The sequence below is a fragment of the Merops nubicus genome, unplaced genomic scaffold (assembly GCF_000691845.1).
Source record: "Merops nubicus isolate BGI_N331 unplaced genomic scaffold, ASM69184v1 scaffold40779, whole genome shotgun sequence".
Lineage (NCBI taxonomy): Eukaryota > Metazoa > Chordata > Aves > Coraciiformes > Meropidae > Merops > Merops nubicus.
Genome location: NW_008630968.1, coordinates 5861 through 25448, shown reverse-complemented (window position 1 = coordinate 25448; position 19588 = coordinate 5861). Strand labels below are relative to the sequence as shown.

The window sequence follows — 19588 nt, the reverse complement described above, 5'->3', positions numbered from 1 at the left end:
GGTGTTACTAAGGCATTGGCCCTGTGTGTGAAGGAGGAGCTGTGACAGTAGCACAGAGCACTGAACCCCTGTTCACTAAAGAGAGTGAGAACATTCTCGGTACGTTTGAAATTAGGAAAGTCTCTAGCCACATGGAGAAAAAAAAAAGGAAAAATTAGCTTAAGAGTTTCTATTCATTGTTTCATAGCAAGGAAACTTTTGTCAGGGTTTATTGTAAAGGAACAGCATAAGGAAACCAAATAAATAGTTGAATAGTTAACAGTATGCAATATAATAGTACTAAACTTCAATCACATAAAATTAAACTTTGGAACAGCATCATTATGAAAGATTTCTTAGAAAACTAGGACTCGGTCCGAGATCCTCAGACCTGTGCATTGCAAAAACCAGTCAATTTTGATGCCCAGTTGGTCCCAGCTTTGCCTGCTGAGGGACTGTGTCCATTGAGAACTAAGACCCACCCACAGAGCTCCCTGATCCCACTCCCCATCAGACACCTGTGGCTTTTCCAGGTGTCTAAAGGAAAGTGATTGGGAAGCACGAGGTATGAGTTGTGCTTCATCATGTCAGAGGAAGCAGTATCTTCTTCCTCATCTGATAGCTATATTGAGCAAGGTTATGCAATTCAGCCCAAGGATGCTTCCTTCTTCCTTAAAGCAGCCGTTAGAGGAAGAAGGCAGAAATGACCTCACGCTCCCAGTAAAGCCCCGGCTGGGTTCTGGGGGAGGTGGAATCGAGGGCTGATCTATCATTAGTTGGACAGAGTGTCTGATCTAACGTGGTGAAGTCAGTGGAGAGAACCTCGACAGCTTCAGCAGAGCTACATCAGACCCTCTGACATTCTTTTTCCACTCATCAACACCGTGTGGTCACACTGAGCTGGACCCTGTCAGCACACCTCGCCCAGCACAGGAGGGGAACTGACTTCAGTTCATCACCCTCTGGAGCAGGTTTTCCTGTGCTCCCAAAACAGAATTTTACTGTGCTCCCAAAAAGAATTCTCACCACTGTGATGTGGAATCACTCCCCGACACATTTCTTTCCCCATGGGACATGTGCATCTCTTCCTAGAGAAGCACAGCTCTGTTTGGCTACACACTGATGAGTCTGGGTCTTTGACAAAGAAATATATACACAGCAGTAACTTTGAAATCTGCATGTGAAACCAGCTGATCAAATTCTCCTCTCATACAATTTTTAGATCAGTAGATAGTTCCACTGAAGTCAGGAGTGCTAAAAGGTGTTGGAGGAAAACCCAGCATTAAGTATTTGCATTAAATGCCAAAACATATCCTAAAATACTTGACACCTGTCACTGAAACAATTCCAACATCAACTTCTCCAGAATACTGGAACAATTAACAAAAACTCAGCTATCAAGCAACAAAAAAAACCCAAAAATAAACATTACAAACAAAAAAATAAGCTTTTAATCTTTGTTAAATTCCTGTCAGCCACTTGAAATCTTGTTTGTCTGCTCCATGAAATTAAAAACTTGGCATATTTTCCTTGGATGCCATTTATCAACATTTTATCTAGAACATTTATTGCATATCAGAAATTGACTTGGCTAGGATATTTTTGTTTAGTAGAAAACACTGCCTTCCGAGTTACAGCTATGAAGCTCCACACAGTTCAGTAAATGAATTCTCCTGGTATTTCTTGCAGTAATGGCTCCTCAAATTTAAATCGTTTGGAAATGGCTTTCTGCTCTGTTACTTTTTCTTTTTCTGACTGCCTACATTGTCCCAGCGTATACGAGGCCACTACGATTAGTTCTTCTGTCACTATTGATTCTTCCTCTTCAGTCTTCTCAGCATCCACTGATTTTTCAGAGGCAGAATCTGCATCTTTCTGGGTGACCTCACTGCTCTCCCCTGTACTCTTATTCCAGGCCCTGCAGGCAGGGCTATCGCTTTGTTCTAACCACGGATGTTGAAGACATTCTTCAGCAGTTGCCCGGTCCCTATAAAGGAAGGAAAGGGTTAAAATGATGTCCAAATGAACTTGAAATCCAGCATCTTGCAGAAGAATTCCATACAAATTATTCCAAGGATGTGACTGTACTAAAGATGGACTGATAGAACTTTAAAAAAGTGCCGATAGCTATTTTTTACCAAAAAAGACCAACAGCAGCCCAACAAGATGAACTGCTAACATTTAGCATAAAGGAGTTCACAGATCCTTAAATATCACTTTACACCCCCATGTTGCCAACCAACTCTCAAAGTTTATACAGATTTTTTTTAATATATATAGGAAAATTATGCAAGTCTTACATTCTTAAAGTATTGTCAGAGACAAGCAGCGGGCAACCACAATGGCAGTGGCTGACATGGCCCATGAAGAGCTGGTGAAGTTCCACAGGAGACACTGCTGCTGTTCTGAGACCTGGCACTTCCAATCTGCTGCCCACTGTGAAGTGGGAAAACTGGGAGAGAGCCAGGTACTCCACCAGCTCACCAGAGGTGAGCCTCAAAGCACAGTGCATTTAGAAAATATCAGCAGAATACCTGTCAGGACAGTCAGTATCCTGAAGTGCACACTGCAATTCATACACATTCTGTGAAACCAGCTTGGGTGTTAGATACTAACACTTGGGCACATTCAGAATTTCCATGTTTGGAGGGAAAAGAAGGAATTGTCTTTCCATATACATGAAAAGTAATAGCACAACCAAATAGGAATCACCAAAGTTGTTCCCTTACACTTTAAAAATGGAACTGCCAGCACTTGCTACATTTGAAATGAACCCAGCCTGACATATCAGTATCTACAGTTGTGGATTCTACTTACTCAGGTTTCTTAACCAGCAGAGTTTTGATGAAATCCACAGCAGACTCTGATATGAGATCAAAGTCTTCTCCAGAATAACTTACATTCATTTGAGATATATTTAAGAACGTTTCTTGTTTATCATCCCCTAAGAAAGGTGATATCCCTGTTAGCATAACATAGGCCAGCACTCCAATGCTCCTAAATTGAAAGGAAAAAAACAGAAGAGCAGTTTGTCAGGGGGTTTAAAATTTATTTTTAAAAAACAGCTTTTCAGTGAAGTAAGTTATGGTGACCATTAATTTGTTCAACTTACCACATGTCAGTTGCTGTACTGATTGGGTCATAACTCAGAATCTCAGGAGCTGTTCAGGGGAAAAAAATAAAACAAGTTTTTTGTCATACTACATCATATTGCAGTTATATAGTGTAATGACGGCCACACAGCAGAATTTAACATAAGCCATTTGAAGCCTCAGAGTCTTTGAAATCAAGTTATTTCTATTCAAGTTATTTCAGTGATTACTATCATTCATTGGTTTCAAGTAAAAAACTGTTTTCCTTCTACAGTATACTGTATGCAGATTTCTTACAGAAAAATCAGAGGTATCCTACAGAAAAATCAGAAATATCCAATATTACATATTCCAGCACTGAAACTCATCCATAAACATATAAAGGTATCTTCAAGGCCATCTATTTTTTTAACAGATAAAATGGATACAAGCCTCCACAGGCTAAAATATTTTTAGAGACTGAATATGTAATTTGGCACTTCTAATCCAAGTGAGACTTTTTACCCTTGCTGGTAGGACTCATCTGAAGCGTGCACTCATCATCAACACGAGGAGGCAACGGGCACATGTTAGACTGGCACAGCAGCCAGCTCTGCCCTCTCCAGCAGTACCATGTCCAAGCAACAGCCTGATCTTTTGACACAGGAACTACACAGCCAGCCTGGCATTCACCAAATTGGTTTCTCTTTTCAGTGCCCAAAAGCCTGGACTATACATCACTCCTGTAGTAACAACTTACCTACGTATTCAGGAGTTCCCATAATTTCTCTTAGTTCCTCACTGCTCTTCATTATTCTGGAAAGGCCAAAATCTACTATCTTAATGTCTCCCAGAGGGGACTTACTGGTTAGAAGAATATTTTGGGGCTGAAAAAAACAAAAGGAAACATTCAGGTTCACCCAAATCTAATGTCTATGACACCATATTGAGAATTATTTTCGATCTTGAGTAACACAATGCATTCCATAACAAGTACAATACCCAGGAGCATTCAGTTAGTTGTTTCTCCCAAGGTGGACTTGAAGAAGGAAGGGCAGGATTTTCTGCTTAAAGCTAAGAATTAAACACCTACCTTTATTAGCTTAGAATGCATAAAAAACACATGACAATAGCATTCATTTCACAACAGCTTATAAATATCTCTACATGAGTCCTTTTAGTCTTTTATACCAACTTTTTAACTCCCGTCCCTCCTTGCTTCCAACAGATGGTGTAAAATAACTCCTGTTGAAACAGGACTCTTGTCCAAAAGCACCCAATCATTTTAAAAAGCATGAGCACACAAAACTATTTTGACTACACCTGTTTAAAGAAGTCTGTTGCAACCGACCTCAATCTTGTTCAAAGTACAAACAATTGTTTCACAGAACACTAACTGAAGAATAGTTTAAAAAAAAATACAGCAGCCTGAAAAACAGGTTTTTAAGAGCATCACCTTTGGATAAACTTGTTTGCTCTGACATCACTAGATCTTGGCTGTCATCCTTCAAAGCAACTCTGTGGTCATTAAGAAGTTCTTTACTGTCTATTTTAAATGCTAGCTCAGTTTAAACAAAAAAAAAATAAATATGAAAACTACCTTTAGACAAGAGGTCTTAAAAGATTTTTTTTGCCAATAAAGTGTATCCTCCCCAAAAAACGACCTGTGACCTGGCCAATGATCACACTGGGTTTTATCATTAACTTCTCCAAATGGTAACACTGGCAGTTGACACTGTTCATGCCTCATGGAGCTCAAGTTCCATGGAAGTGAAGAAATTTTATTCACTGGATCATCTTGCATCAGAGGTGGTTGAAAAGGAAGCAGGGCAAAAGAGTAAGAGCACCGAAGGAACCACCGACTGATAGTCCAGTTGGATTAACACCAACACTGATACTTTTTTCCCTAGTCCCTGTGCCATTCTCTCCTCATCCCCACAGCCATCCCAAAGCCACACTTCCAGACAGCAGCCTTGCTCCTGAACACAGAACGAAAACTGTCCAAGAACGTTTTGAAACCCTTGGGCCAGTTCTCCTTGCTGCAAGCCCTAGATGTAGTCAAGTTCTTTCATTCCCGTGAAGTTAAACCATGGTATTACAAACTAACCCCACCACATTGTCAAATCTATTTTATGTTTGTAAATCTATGGATAAAGAACAGCTTTTTGTGTGTGTGTTTTTTTCTTCCTTACAGCCTGGGATCTGCTGGCTGTACAAAGGCTCTTGGAGCTGTGTGTTACCATACACTTTATAGTTCACATTTGTTACCCTGTGTTTGTATTAGAAAAGCAAACACCCCAAGAAGCTGCCTGTGCCTCCCTAATTAGCCTCTCAGATGTTCTTCCCAGGGGGAAATTCAGTTACTTTCTGAAGAGGCAAACGGAAAGCATGAGAAAATCATTTGTTCTCCATATGCAAATGAGGAAAAGCTTTTAATGGAAATGTTTTGTGAAACCCTTAAAACACATATTAAAATACTTTAGTTTTTATTGTCTTTTTTAAAAAAAACAATCTTATTACTCAAAACACACCTATGCAGAATAAAAACCTGTCTACAGGAGGACTTGAGTCATAACCCTAAATCAAGGCACAATGAAATACCAGTTGTTCTCTTCTTTTAAGGAATCATTATGGGGTTCATGTGAAGTGACCAGCATGAAACCTGAAAGAAACCATAAGCTTTGAACTTACCATAGTTTTCAACACAATTATTCTAAAACTTTAAGAAGAGGAAGAACTATTTCCCCCATCTGAAATGCTGCTTCTCTTTCACCTCTGCTGTAATACATAGAGGTCTGCCTGACACTGGTTAGCCCACAAAGGCAAGAGAGTCAGGGGCCAGGGGCTCTCCTGGTAGCCACTCTAAGAAGGGCCTTTCACTCTTACCATCAAGAATGCAACGAAATGGCCAATGAAAACTGAAATGGCAACATGCAAAAACCTCTCTCTACTGCAGTAAGGATTAAAGGTTCCAGTTTAGATCCTCTTATGCTCTCAACAGAAACGTAAGAAAAAAGTCTTTGGCTAAATGGACAATGTGAATGGATGTACTTTACTACAAGGAGTAGGGCAGTGATCGTGCCCCTGGATTCAGCACTGGGGAGGCCACAGTACTGGGTTCAGTTTTGGGCACCACAGTGTAAGAAAGGCATTGACGGGCTGAAGTGAGTCCAGAGGAGGGCAATGAAGGTGGTGAAGGGCCTGGGGAACATGGCTTATGAGGAGCAGCTGAGGGACCTGGGATTGCTTAGTCTGGAGAAGAGGAGGCTCAGGAGAGACCTTACTGTGCTCTGTAACTCCCTGAAAGGAGGCTGGAGTGAGATGGGTGTCAGCCTCTTCTCTCAAGTAACCAGTGATGGGATGAGAGGAAATGGGCTTAAGTTGCACCAGGGAAGGTGCAACTGGATATTAGGAAGAGCTTTCCTGACAGAGTGGTGAGATGTTGGACCAGGCTGCCCAGGGAAGTGGTGGAGTCACCACCCCTGGAGGGGTTCAAAAAACACTTGGACATGGTACTTCAGGACGTGGTCTTGATAGTGTTGGGTTGATGATTGGACTTGATCTTAGAGGTCTTTTCCAACCTGAATGATTCTGTAAGATTGGTATGTGCACAGAAATGATATGATGTGGCCACACTAGCCCAGCCCAACACCATAAGTAGCACAGCCAGAAACAGGCACCTTGGGCAAGATTATAAAAACCAGACAAAAATTGTATTTTCCAGACATACTGACAACAACCAGAAACTTGTGCTTTCAGAATTGGTACGTTGGGTATACCCATGTTCTCATTTTAGGAGTAACTGCAGTGAAAAGCAGCATTCATCACTGCAAATATGAACCAGTCTTACATTTGTCACTTAAATTTGACTAAACTGTGACAAAGAACAGGGCTTGCTTGACATGATGAATGTCAGGGTGAAGGCCCAACTAAGGCAATGTATACAAAGACCTGGTCTGATATGGTAATTTATTCTGCAAGTCACACAAATGTTTGTAATAACAGTACTTAGTAAAATAGCACTTCAACTCTGCCTTGCCAGCAGGCTTTGGGTACTTTTACAATGGTAAAATCAAGACACTGCAAATTTGCTGTTACTCCAAAAGTTTCTATAAGCCTCTGGCCCTAATACTTCTCTTATCTTTAGCTGGTTTCAAGATGAGCATGACTAAGCACACAATATAAAGGACATGTTTTTAAACCTTGGCCTGCAACATTATAAAACTACATACCTAACTGCATTAATTGTGTAAAACAATCAGATCGTTAGAGAAAAAACAGGAATTATCCAAGGAATAATGGGCAGAAACAGGAAAAACAGACTAGCTGAGATACCCCAACTACACAGTGTGTAAGAATACTAAACTAGGCAGATCAGTCCGCCCTAAAAATGTTAAAGGAATCCCATATCTTTAGGCAACTGAAGTGTAAGAGTAGCTTGTTTGTGGGTTGGGTTTTTTTTTGGTCAAGATGTACAAGTGGAAAAAGTGCTACTCACTAAAACAGTAGAGATATTAGACTGGCATCACACTAGTTCCCCAAAATAAGCAATACAAATCCCATAAATTAAGAAATAAGGTGATAATCCAAACAGGGTCTGTAGAACCTGGATACTCTACCTGTCTATTAACAAACAGCTTTGCCTGAATTGCTAGAAAGGTTTGACCTCCAGATTAAACTGTTCTTATGCCTTGAAAAATTGGTATTTTAATTTTTAACTTTTTTCTTAGTTTCCTGGGTATTTCTTTAGACAAGGAATACTACACTTCAATTAATACTACACTTCTATTAATACTACACAGTAATAAACATTCCACTTAAACTTTCTCAACCAAGTTTTCCAGGCAGATTAATCTGTGATGTTCTTTTAAGAAGCTACTTTTTTTGGGAATGGCATTAGTTCACTTGATGAATTTTACACAGTTCACTGTGTAAAATGACACCCTGACCAATTTCAATGATTTTGCTGGCTGTCCTCACTAAACTTCAAAGTGATAGAGGAGAAGGAAGGGACAAGTTGTCTGTAGGATAACCAGGTGACACATGCTATAGGAGAGTGGTGCTTGGAGCAGTCCTTCTCCCAGACCCCAGGGCCATGTAAGGCTCTTTGCCCACCTCCACTGGAGACAAGAGGCAGCTAGTCTGTCCTTCCTCACCCCCACGCCTCTTCAAATTCTCTTCCATTCCCACCTACTTTAAGCTTTCCCCAAACACCAGTGCAAGACCAAGCCAAACAGCAAATAAAAACACAGGGAAAGGAGTCTTGCCTTACTCTGCAGCTTTTATGCACCATTAAGAGGAGATGAAAGGCTCCTGACTACAATCTACTCACACACTGCAAATTAAATGGCATCAACACAATACTGTCAAGCAGTACTTAATTTGCACTCAGTAGCAATTGCTCTTTCTCCCAGTCAAAGCTGGATTATGTGATTGCATTTTGCTATTAAAAGCAAGCCATATTTCAATCATCTTTCAGGAGAACCATGCTTTTGGAAAGAAATGCTCAGGTGGCAATCTTACTAAGCCACAACAGAACACCCTGGGTTTTTTTCCACAGTGTTCAGTCTCACAGGAAAACCCTTGCATCTGTTCATAGGGCAGACAGAAGCTACAGGAAGCTGCTGGCTGTGTCAGAGATCTGGCTGATTAGCTTTATATTATAGAACTACAACAAGAAGCTGACAGTCACATACCGACAACCTTTTTGACTTCAATTCTTCTGCATGTAAAGCCTGATTTTTATTGAAGGTGCAACATATGGAAAACTGGATGGACCTCTCCAAAGGTATTTGTACCAGACAAATCAAAAGGAAACCTTTACAGGCTCAAAGGTAAAATTAATAGCACAAAGAAAACATTTTAGCAAGAATTTGCAACCTGTTTGGTATCAGTAAACACCTTGCTTAACAGCAGTATGCTCTACACAAGTCTTCCAAAATGTTCTCCCCCCAACCAAGTGTGCAGGAATCACTGTGGTGCTGCAAGGCACTAGGGTAAGGTGGTGTGAGCCACACAACACAACAGCTGATGGTTTGAAGCCAGGGAGTTAGTAAACATGCAGCCAAAGCCTGCATCCAACTTCAGTTTTGGGGTTCCTTAAAAAAGCACACTACAGCAATATTAACATATTAAACCCAAGCTTTTTTAATTTGCTCTGCTAATTAAATTCTATAAGCCAGCAAAGCAATGCTGGATCTTTCAGTGAGAACTTGATATGCTCAATCTCATAATTTTTCTGAACAGCTGGAAAGATTTTAAACAAGCTTTTCTGAACATGGAGAAAGCTACCTGCCCACAAGCTGCAGTCAACATTCCAGTCTACTTCTGCTGTTAAAAACCCTGTAGGTAAATAAAACACAATGCATTTCTGATGCCCAGGTACCCAGCTGATAGTGCTAAGGAGCAGTACAGCTGTAACTACAAACAGGCATGAATATGTACCAATCAGAACAGACATATTTTAATTTTACACACCTTTCCTCAAGGAAATTCAATGGCCAACCATATTAGTGACACTGAGTATCTGGTATAAGCATATTGGGACTTTAAGGAATTCTAACTGCACATTTTTAGTCCTTCCAAACACTTACTCTCACATCCCTTGCTAAAAGTTTTCCATCAATTATTTAAGTAAATTATTAATATTCCATGTGTATGACTGCATCAATTGGCTACAGAAAGTTTTAAAGGATTCCACAGATAATTTGAATAAATGGTTGGAAAACCAGACAGATGACATATTTGTGTGTAAATATTACTCATCATCTGCTTTAGCTGATGAATGGTTCATGGTGTGCTGGGTTAATATATTCAGTGTGTACAGCTTGATATTGGAATCTGCTGGTAGCTTGTAATACTGCCAAAGTGCAATTAAGTCTAAGGAAGGATTTCAGCAACAGCTCAGAATGGACATGTAGCATCTTACTACAGACTTAGTAAAAACAGGAATTGGGCCTGTAACAAGAATTAAAAAAAATGCCAGATACTTTATATACTGCCTTGCTTAGTAATAAAATAATTCAACCTCAAAAGTAAATGACATTGCACGTTCCATATAAATGTATGGATGGAAGCTAAAGAAAATTATCTGCAGCTTGATACCAGTGGGAGAGCAGAGATTTCTGGATCTCTGTCACAACTCCCTTCTTAACCATAAGCAATACTCTGGACTTCATACTATGGCAACTGTACTTTTCTCTTATTTGGCCAAAACTGGTTTTCGATATGAAAAAAATATTTACTCCAGTAACTCATGATAAATTATATAGCAATAGAGAGCTGGCCAACTGTTTGGCTGTAAATTACAAACATTTAAATCATGTTTTACAGTATTTAAAAAAAAAAAAGCACTGAAGTGTTTGTCATAGTTTAACCTCAGCCAGCAACTAAGCACCACGCAGCCACTCACTCCTCCCTGCCCCTCAGTGGGACAGGGAGGAGAATGAAAACCAAGTAAAACCCCTGGGCTGATAGAATGACAATTTAATAACTGAAATAAAAATAATGCAGTAATAATAATCATCATTATAATGAAAATGAAGATAACAAAGAGAGTGAAAGAAAACACAAGGCAGCCAAGTGATGCACCGATGCTCAGCCAGTCCCTGAGCAGGATCCATCCCTCCTGGCCAACTCTCCCCAGTTTATATACTGGGCACGACATCCTATGGTATGAAATACTCCTCTGGCCAGTTTGGGTCAGCTGCCCTGACTGTGTTCCCTCCTACCTGCTTGAGCCCTTGCAGCCTTCTCACACTGGTAGGGCATGAGGAGCTGAAAAAATCCTTGACTTAGTATAAACCCTGCTTAGTAAGAACTGAAACATCTGTGTGTTATCAGCATTGTTCTCATGCTAAATCCAAACCACAGCACTTACCAGCTACTAGGAAGGGAATTAACCCAGCTGAAACCAGGACAGTGGTAGAAATGTATTCAACACATTAATATACTGTTTACCAGTCCTGTAGGAACACCTCATTCTGAAACACTACACTTTGTACAGCCAGTGTCTCTGCCATCCTTCTGCTTCGTTAAAAGCCCAGTTAATACAACCCCCACACCTATATTTCAATGGCCATGTAATACCCAGACATTTTTATTGCACTTTAAAAGTGAGTCAGGTCTTACCCAAAGCACCCATCTGCAATTTAAGGTGCAACACAAATCCACTTTTGAATACATTTAATCACACTCAATCAGACAAAGTTTATGTTTGAAATAATCACAGAAACTCCCCAAAAGGCCTGTAACTCTGGTGCCTACTGCAACCCAAAGGCTGAATCTTATCGTTCGAGGAATAACTCGATAAAAATTATGTTAATTACAAATTAGCATTAGTATGACATATCACCAACCAGAAAGTCAGCAGGTAAGAAATTAATGAGAAAACTACAGCAACAATCCTACCTTTAAATCAAGATGAACCACATTGTTTCTGTGCAGGAATGAAACTCCTTCTAAGATCTGCTTCATAAGTCGTTTAACATCTTTTTCTTTGAAGGCTTCCTCTCTTTCAGCCACACACTGGTCAAAGATTTCACCTCCAGCAGCACTACGAGACATTATGAATTTTATTATTTCAAAGACTAAGTTATAGCATCCATTTTGTTCTGCTTGCACTATTTAACTTAGCATAAGCAAGATGAAGATCTGTGGTGCATTGTGTGTGACCAGCAGACAGCTGATGGTTTGAAGCCAGGGAGTTAGTAAACATGCAGCCTTCCTTCCCTCTGCTCTGCCCTAGTGAGGCCACATCTGGAGCACTGTGTCCAGTCCTGGGCTCCCCTGTTCCAGAGAGGCAGGGAACTACCAGAGAGAGTCCAACAGAGGGCTATAAAGATGATGAGGGGACTGCAACATCTCTCTTATGAGGAAAGCTGAGAGACCTGGGGCTGTTTAGCCTGGGGAGAACTGAGAGGGGATCTTATCAATGTTTATAAATATTTGAAGGGCAGGGGCCAAGATGACAGGACCAGATTCTTTTCAGTAGTGCCCAGTGACAGGACAAGGTGCAATGGGCACAAACTGGAACAGGTGAAGTTTCACCTGCACATAAGGACGAACTTCTTTCCTGTGAGGGTGACGGAGCCCCGGAACAGGCTGCCCAGGGAGGTTGTGGAGTCTCCTTCTCTGGAGACTTTTGGAACCCGCTTGGACACAATCCTGGGCAACCTCCTAGGTGACCCTGCTTTGGCAGGGGGGTTGGACCAGATGATCCCCACTGGTCTCTTCCAACCCCCTCCACCATTCTGTGATCAGCAGGTGATAGCATCCAATAGTGACATTTTCAGTTATTAAACATTCAGCAAGTTTTTACAGCCTAAGAAGACTTCTCTGCAGTATGGCAGCTTTGGAGAGAAGCAAAGATCTTAGTCATCTGTGTTAGAGAATATGAATACTACAGAAATTTTGGGGAGACTTTTGGAAACACTGCTGATTATGCTTTAAGATGAGCACCACATTTGCTTAAGGGCAGTGTTTACACAAAAGATGTGCCTTTTGCCATTCCTATGAAACTACATGGAAATTTGGCCAAGGTAAGCCTTTGTCAACACAGAGCAAACCAGCCCCACCCCCAATCCTCCTCAAAACACTTTGGACCCACTGAAAAGACTATATGTGAAGTCTATAATTGAATTGTTTGTGAAGTATCTGGAATACAGGGATGCTTTAAGTTTCTAAATGGCTTTTATCTAAAAATAGTTTTCAAAATTTTAGCTCTCAGCTTGCTTATCTTTTGTTTATATACGTTTAAATAAATAAACAACAAAAAGTATAAAATAACTAGAGATTCATGAATGTTTTTAAAATACTCTGAAGCCACATGCAGTACCATCTACCTCTGCACAGCAATGGATCTACAGAACTAAAACTGGTTTACACATAACCATATAGCCTTGAAAGCTAAATAAGCTGAGCAGAGGCTCTGTCTTAAAGCAAGAACAGGCATAAGAATAGTAGAATGGGGCCACACTGCAGATGGGTTGTTGAATTACTACTGTGAAATCCACACATACATGCTTTGTTCTGCATGAAATTCTATAATCATCCCTTAGAGAAAGATGAGGACAGCATGTTCCCCAGCTACCCCAGACTGTGACGTGCCAAACATGACTTTGCACAAGCATTCATCTCTATTGATGCATAGCCATCTATTCTGCCTTTGCTTGCTCTTTTCTAACAAATGGTATCACCTAGGCAATCCAGAAGAGAGGCACACTCAACGTGAATATAACAGCAAATGAGAGTTCTACAAAATGGTGCATTTAGACCATGCACCCTCAGAAAAAGGACACTTAAAGATCCTCAAAGTTTCATTTTGTATATACTAATTTTGCAGCTACAGTCCTAGAATCCTAAAATGCCTCAGCGTATAAAAAGTTTTTGCTTCCCAGATATTCTCATTACTGTTATTTAAATTTCTCCCTGCAGATTGTCTTCTAAGAAAAAAAATTAATAGAGGGTTATAACTTTTTCTAAAGAGCTTTATATTTTTGTTCTGTATAGTGCCTACGCTGTACATCAATACAATTTGATTTACTTGGAAAGTCCATTAAATAAGTATATTTCTTCATCCTCTATCAAAGATGAATAAAACGATGTTTTCAAAGGTGTATTAACACCTTAATTCTTCTAGAAAAATTGCATATGCCTGACACTATCACATCTTTCTTCAGCACATTTTTATTTAATTCAACATTGATGTAGGCACCAAGCTAGGATGTAAGCTACCTAGAATTGTAATACTACACTTAAAGAACTTTGAAATAAGTGTGTTAAAAGTCAAGGCAATAAAAGTTGATGCAGACAACGTCCCACCACTTAAATCATGGAACTGCACAACCACATGAGAGTGGAAAACCCTCAATCCAGAAAACTTTTTTTTAAAAAAGGTATTTAAGTACCTCCCTGTACTTCAGAAGATGCCTAGGTTCATCAGCATTTTTAAGAGAGAAGCAAATATAGCCCTTACCCACACCCAGTCACATCATGACTTATGACACATAGCTGTGCCCAGCTACCTGAGAGAAATACACTTAGCTTCCCAAAAAAGTTTCACCTGGAAAGGTAGTTTCACCTACAAGGTTTCCTTTTTTGATCAACTTTGTTATTTACAATGCAGATGGAAAAACTTGTTCTATAAAATTCATCTATCCAAAGATTACCACCTTCAAACAAGTAACTCCCAGGGCTTTACAAGAAGGTGGGGAGCTCTGTTCCTGCCAGACTATTGCGTGTAGCCTTGCTGGGGAGCGAGCTTAACTGATTCCCTGAAGCAAAACAGTCACCCAGCTGTGAGCCAACCCAGTCACAATGGCAAACTGAACTCCAGACAGATTCTCCCGCACACCTCTGCCAAAGTCTGCCAGGCTCCTTAGCAATACTTTCGACTCTATTTTGTACTCCCTAGCTGGAGTTCAGGGAATCAAAATTAATCCAGACACAGGAGGGATGAAAATACCTGCTAGGAAAGTGCTATGAGCATGTCATGGCTATGCTTTCTGTACACAGGCAGACCAGGAGTTCTCTGGTGGTTAAAACACATCTACCTATATTTCCTCTATGAACACATTTTCCACTAAGCTGTAGCTTTTCTCATGGTCATTATGATGTAACTTTGTAAATCACTGGGCACCCACCCCACACAACTCCACAGAAAATGGTCACAGGCGATGAAAGCAAAGAACTTTCCTTAGGACACAAAGGTCCTAAGGACCTCTTAGGAAAACAAGCCATCTTACTCTGGGAAAAAAAAAAAAAAAAGGATAGGGAAATGTTTCAGAGCACAAGATTTTGAAACCCAGCATTACTCAGAATGCATTATTTCTCTAGCACACACTCCTTTAGCTAGGTATACAAATGTGAGACATAGAATTCTTTCCAAGTGTAAAAGCTAAGGCAACCAGAACTCTATTTTTATTTTATTTATGAAAGTACTGTTGTGTTATTAACTTCTCTATAGTTTCAAGAGAATTCTAACAGCTCTTCACCAATTAAAAGCATGCTAACGTTACTGCTTATCAGCATAAATGAGCTAAAAGTCACTTGGAGGTCTGGAGCATTAATCTTTGTTACAATTCTGTTGACTTTAAACTCAACAGAAACAGCTTATCTTCCTTGAAACAAACCTTAATGTACTGTGCCATGTCCAGCACCCGACTGCTTCCCAGTGCACTTACAATATAGTAACAATGGCATTTAGTCTATCATTAGAAAAAGATTGAACAAATCCATTTCAGTGCATCTGAAAAAAATTAAACATTCCCCCAGCTTTAACGGATCAGACATTAAGAAAATCTTCTGGAAGACTCCAAAGTACAAATCCCCAGAGGATACACCTGATTTCAAGTGCTGAGTGAGACCACATGCAGTCTGCAAGGGCCAAAACTTGGGGTTTTTGCCTTTGCTGCCCAAACTTCTCATGCTCTGTCCAATGCCTTTCTTGAAAGGGTTATGCTTGGAAGGTAAGTGGAAACTTCTGCACACAGAGCTTATACTACAAGAAGATCTCACCAAGGTGGTTGTAGTACTCTGAGCAAAGGTTCCCATTACTACTGCTGACAGTCATTCCTTCCTTTCCTTGGCTAGGCACACTGCTAAATAGTAAATTCACTTAATTCCTGAATTTTTTTCAATGTAAGGTGACCGTAACACACCAAAGCCCAAGAAAACTGTAAATCCATGTCTGATGAGAAGACATATAGGAAGAGAAGCATCCAAATGCATTAAGTTGTAGGTACTGTTCTTTTAAAGTTCTTGGTTCTAAGACAAATGTTCATTTTTCCTTAACCTTTCCAATCAGGCAGCTTGAGAACAGAATGAAATACCACCAAAAGGTAATTAACACCATCTGAGTAGTTATCCCCTAAGACTTTCTGAAGAGCTTCAGTCTCGATTTGAGACTTCCATCTAAACTAACTTTGCTAATTTTTCTCATAAACAAGATACAAACATTGGAGCAGCACAGTTATTTCAGATTACAGTGGTTTTGCTTCATGTTCTGGCTGTTAAATCCTGCACCAAATGAATTGTTTCCTGCCAGCAGACTCTAACTTTAACCAGGCACACCTCCAGGAAGTAGCACAGTAAGTAACATCCCAAGACAATACAAGTAGTAACATTATCCAGGTCCAAATAACTACAGGTGAAAAAAGCATTTCATCCAGCATATCAAATAAACCCTGACTATGCCTTCAAGATGATAAAGACAACTCTTTTCTTTTTTGAAGTAAGCATAACAAAGTCTACAAGACCCTGGCAGGTAATTGCTCAGTTCAGAAGCTCTCCAGGAAAAAATACTTAAGGGCTTATATTTTGAAGTTACAAATACACATTTCTGTAATATCCAACCCACTAATAAAATCTATCCCTTCTACAGATGTATAAACATCTGGTGATGAACACTTCTAGAACTCAGTAGTTCTTAAGCATCAGATGCTCTGTTGCTCGCTCTTTCAAATAAAATTGGGAAAAGCCAAGTAGGTTGCATACAAACATTGAGCCCCAAAGTTATCAAATTTGCTTTTTTACCTTTTTTATCTAATGTGTCAGGTTTCCCCAGACACTCTAGCTTTTCCAGTAAAACTCCAGTTCTTTTTTTCACTCACTCGTTCCATTTCCACTGAAACGCAGAAACACGACTCACCCACAGATTAATTCCAAGCTTTACATACTACCCCTTCAGACTGACTTATCCCTTCCACTCCTACTTAAATCCTGTTTGAGATCCTGTGACAACAAACAAAAGTCAGAGACTGTTGTCAGGGCGGATGCAGACAGCTCCCAGTTTGCTGTCCTACAGCTGAAGCCAACACTGTAACGCCTCACTGCTCCCAATTGCTCAACTCCTAACAGGCAGTGGCCAATTTTAAGTTTTTCTGACAAACTGATACTACATGAAAGATAACCCTCCATGTAACATTCATACGTCTCTTCATGAATGCAAAGCACTAGGTGTCCCCTCACCCATTAGGACAGATTCAGCATCAAAGTAAGAAAGTTTAAAACCTTAGCAGATAAAGTTAGTGGCCAACAGTGAAGTATTTGTTTTTCTCCTTCCCAAGATAAGGATCTGCCACGCAGACCATCAAGCTTAATAGAACCTAAAATGCCCTAGAGAAGCTTGGAGTCTAGCTAAGTTCTTTAATCCTCTGCATATAGAATGTCAGAAATTTACTGACATTCATACCTGTGTTGTTGCAACACGTCTCTGGAACATGCTGACATTAAAGAAGCATCCAGACATGTTTGCTGAAGTCAGGGAAAGACTGTTTTTGTAATTTACAACTCTAACACACAGCTATTTATCTGAAATAAGGTATGACTGTTTGATGCATATAAACCCAATAATGTTGCTAATTACTGAACAACCTGGTGACTACCAAATGACTTAGCTAATACTTTGGATTATAAATGATTTGCAATTGTAAGAATAAAAGCTCTGAAAGAAAACTACCAATTTTGCATTAAAATTATCAAAAAACCCTTGGCTCACATCAAGCTTTGGATTCTACTGCTCATGATATATTCCTATGGGATCCAGAAATTTAAACTGTATTCTAGTTAGATCTGTGCTGCTAGTATTTACAGCTCGTATTTACGAGTCCCCAATAACAGCAGTTAAAGAAGCTCTGTCACACCTTTCCATTAGAACAGATACTGGAATATTTCATAGATCATGAATTCCATAAGGGCACAATGAAGTTGAAAAAAGCTGGGGAAAAAAAAAAAAAAGAATGTACTCTAGAAGGAAGTTTCCCTTAGCAGGCAATTTCATTCCATTTCACTGTACTTTAAAGATACAATTTCTTTTACTTCTAAACAGATTGGGATACAAGATTTCTCAGCATTTCCTTTTGCTACCAAGCAAGGAAAGAGCTGTACAAACTAGATTTATTTCAGCAGACAGGTTAAGTTGCTTCTGAACCATCGAGCCTCACTGTTCCTCTTCTGATTATTGAAAGCCCATAGAGCTTGGACAGGATCTTACCAGAGGTCAATGGCAACAAACATTTGGCTGCCTCTTGGCACTTAGATGTCAAATATCTAAGCCACTGGCATATTAGATGAGCAGTCACAACAGTTGCAGAAATACCCATCTGGGCAAACTCAAGGCAGGGAAAACAGAAATGTAGAGTCACAAGTTAAACATCATTTGAAAGAAACTGTTCCTAGTTTTGAATCCTTCTCCTTTTTCTTCCCTCAATAGATCACGATTTAGAGAGCTTTTAATTGTAGATCATAGGGGGGTTTGAGATTTTAACAATGATGTTGCTTTCAAAACCTTTTTTGTAACTGGTAAATACCCCCCAGACATCACCCTGTCTTGGTCACTGCCAATGAAACAAACTTCAGTTTTTGAACAGATACTCATTGCTTCTTTTCTCTTCCTCTTTTGTAGGGATTGCACAGTTCATATTTCGCTAAAGTTTTTTTATTACATAAATTTTAGTGCAGCTCTGAAAGGTACTACATAATAGGATAAATTTATTATAATCTGCAGTAGATAAAGGACACAACTTCTTGTAATTCTGAAATTTCTTCTTTCTGAACCCAATCAAGTAGAAAGGCAAGCAATAAAAATCTTTTCACATTATTTATATTGATACAGGGTATGTTTACATTATTAGTTTTAAGCAAATACTGCAGGTTATTGAAGAATTATTACTAATACTTACTATTCCAGGACTAAAATCATCTCTGTTGCAGTTTCATAAACTTCATGCAGATTAATGACCCACAGGTTGCACTGTGCCAGCTCAAGGACTGCAATCTCATGGATTATCTCCATCCGACAGTCTTGGCCCTTTCTTCTTTTTCTCATGAACTTTGCTGCAAACTCTCTTTCAGTGTCTTTCTGGATACATTTTTTCACCACTGCAAATTTTCCCCTGAAATTAAAGAAGGATTTAAAGTTAAAATTAAGTCCCTTAGTGACAACTTTAAGTCTTGCCCATATAAATTAACATTTCAGGAAACCAGAACTAAATAGCTATTAGCAGATAAGTCTAAAATGGTCCAAACTTAGAAAGATGTCTTGGTAAGTGATAATCCCTACACTTAAAAGTAGGAACACCACAACCCTGAATGTAATTTAATCTCCATGAAAAATAAGGAGTTTTTAAAAAGCATCAATTCAAAGAATTTGGATTTCAAAAATACAGCATCCCTGCTGACCAGACACCCGAGCAGTGAGTTGGGGCAGGGCAGTGGGTCAGCTCCAGCCATGCTGCAGCACCTGGGCCAGAGACTTCCCCCACAGCATTTTGAGCTGAAGTGTCTGACCTTCCTTGCGACAGCGTCCCACACCACCTCATCTGGTTTGGAATATAATTGCATGGGTTTTGCCTCTCTGATCTCCAAGCTGAAGTTCACAGAATTAACTAAATTCGGCTCATGTGAAAGTTTTCACTCTGACAGCTCCCAACCTACAGGCAGGCTGCTGTCCATGAAATGTAACTGCTAAGAGAGGCTGTGGTCAGCTTGCTTTTCATCAGCATTTGTTTCAAAATTACCCAGTCTAAATGAATTAAATC

The 19588-nt window shown here is 39.7% G+C and overlaps 1 protein-coding gene across 1 annotated transcript; it reads right to left on the bottom strand.

Annotated features, from left to right (window-relative positions):
- Positions 1 to 1296: 1296 nt before the first annotated feature.
- On the bottom strand, positions 1297 to 18943 carry STK17A (serine/threonine kinase 17a; the record flags this gene model as incomplete). Its single annotated transcript, XM_008947452.1, has 6 exons — positions 1297 to 1966; positions 2797 to 2976; positions 3092 to 3140; positions 3811 to 3937; positions 11460 to 11604; positions 18731 to 18943. Coding segments are annotated over 6 exons (1045 nt in total), but the record flags the coding sequence as incomplete, so codon positions are not given.
- Positions 18944 to 19588: the final 645 nt, after the last annotated feature.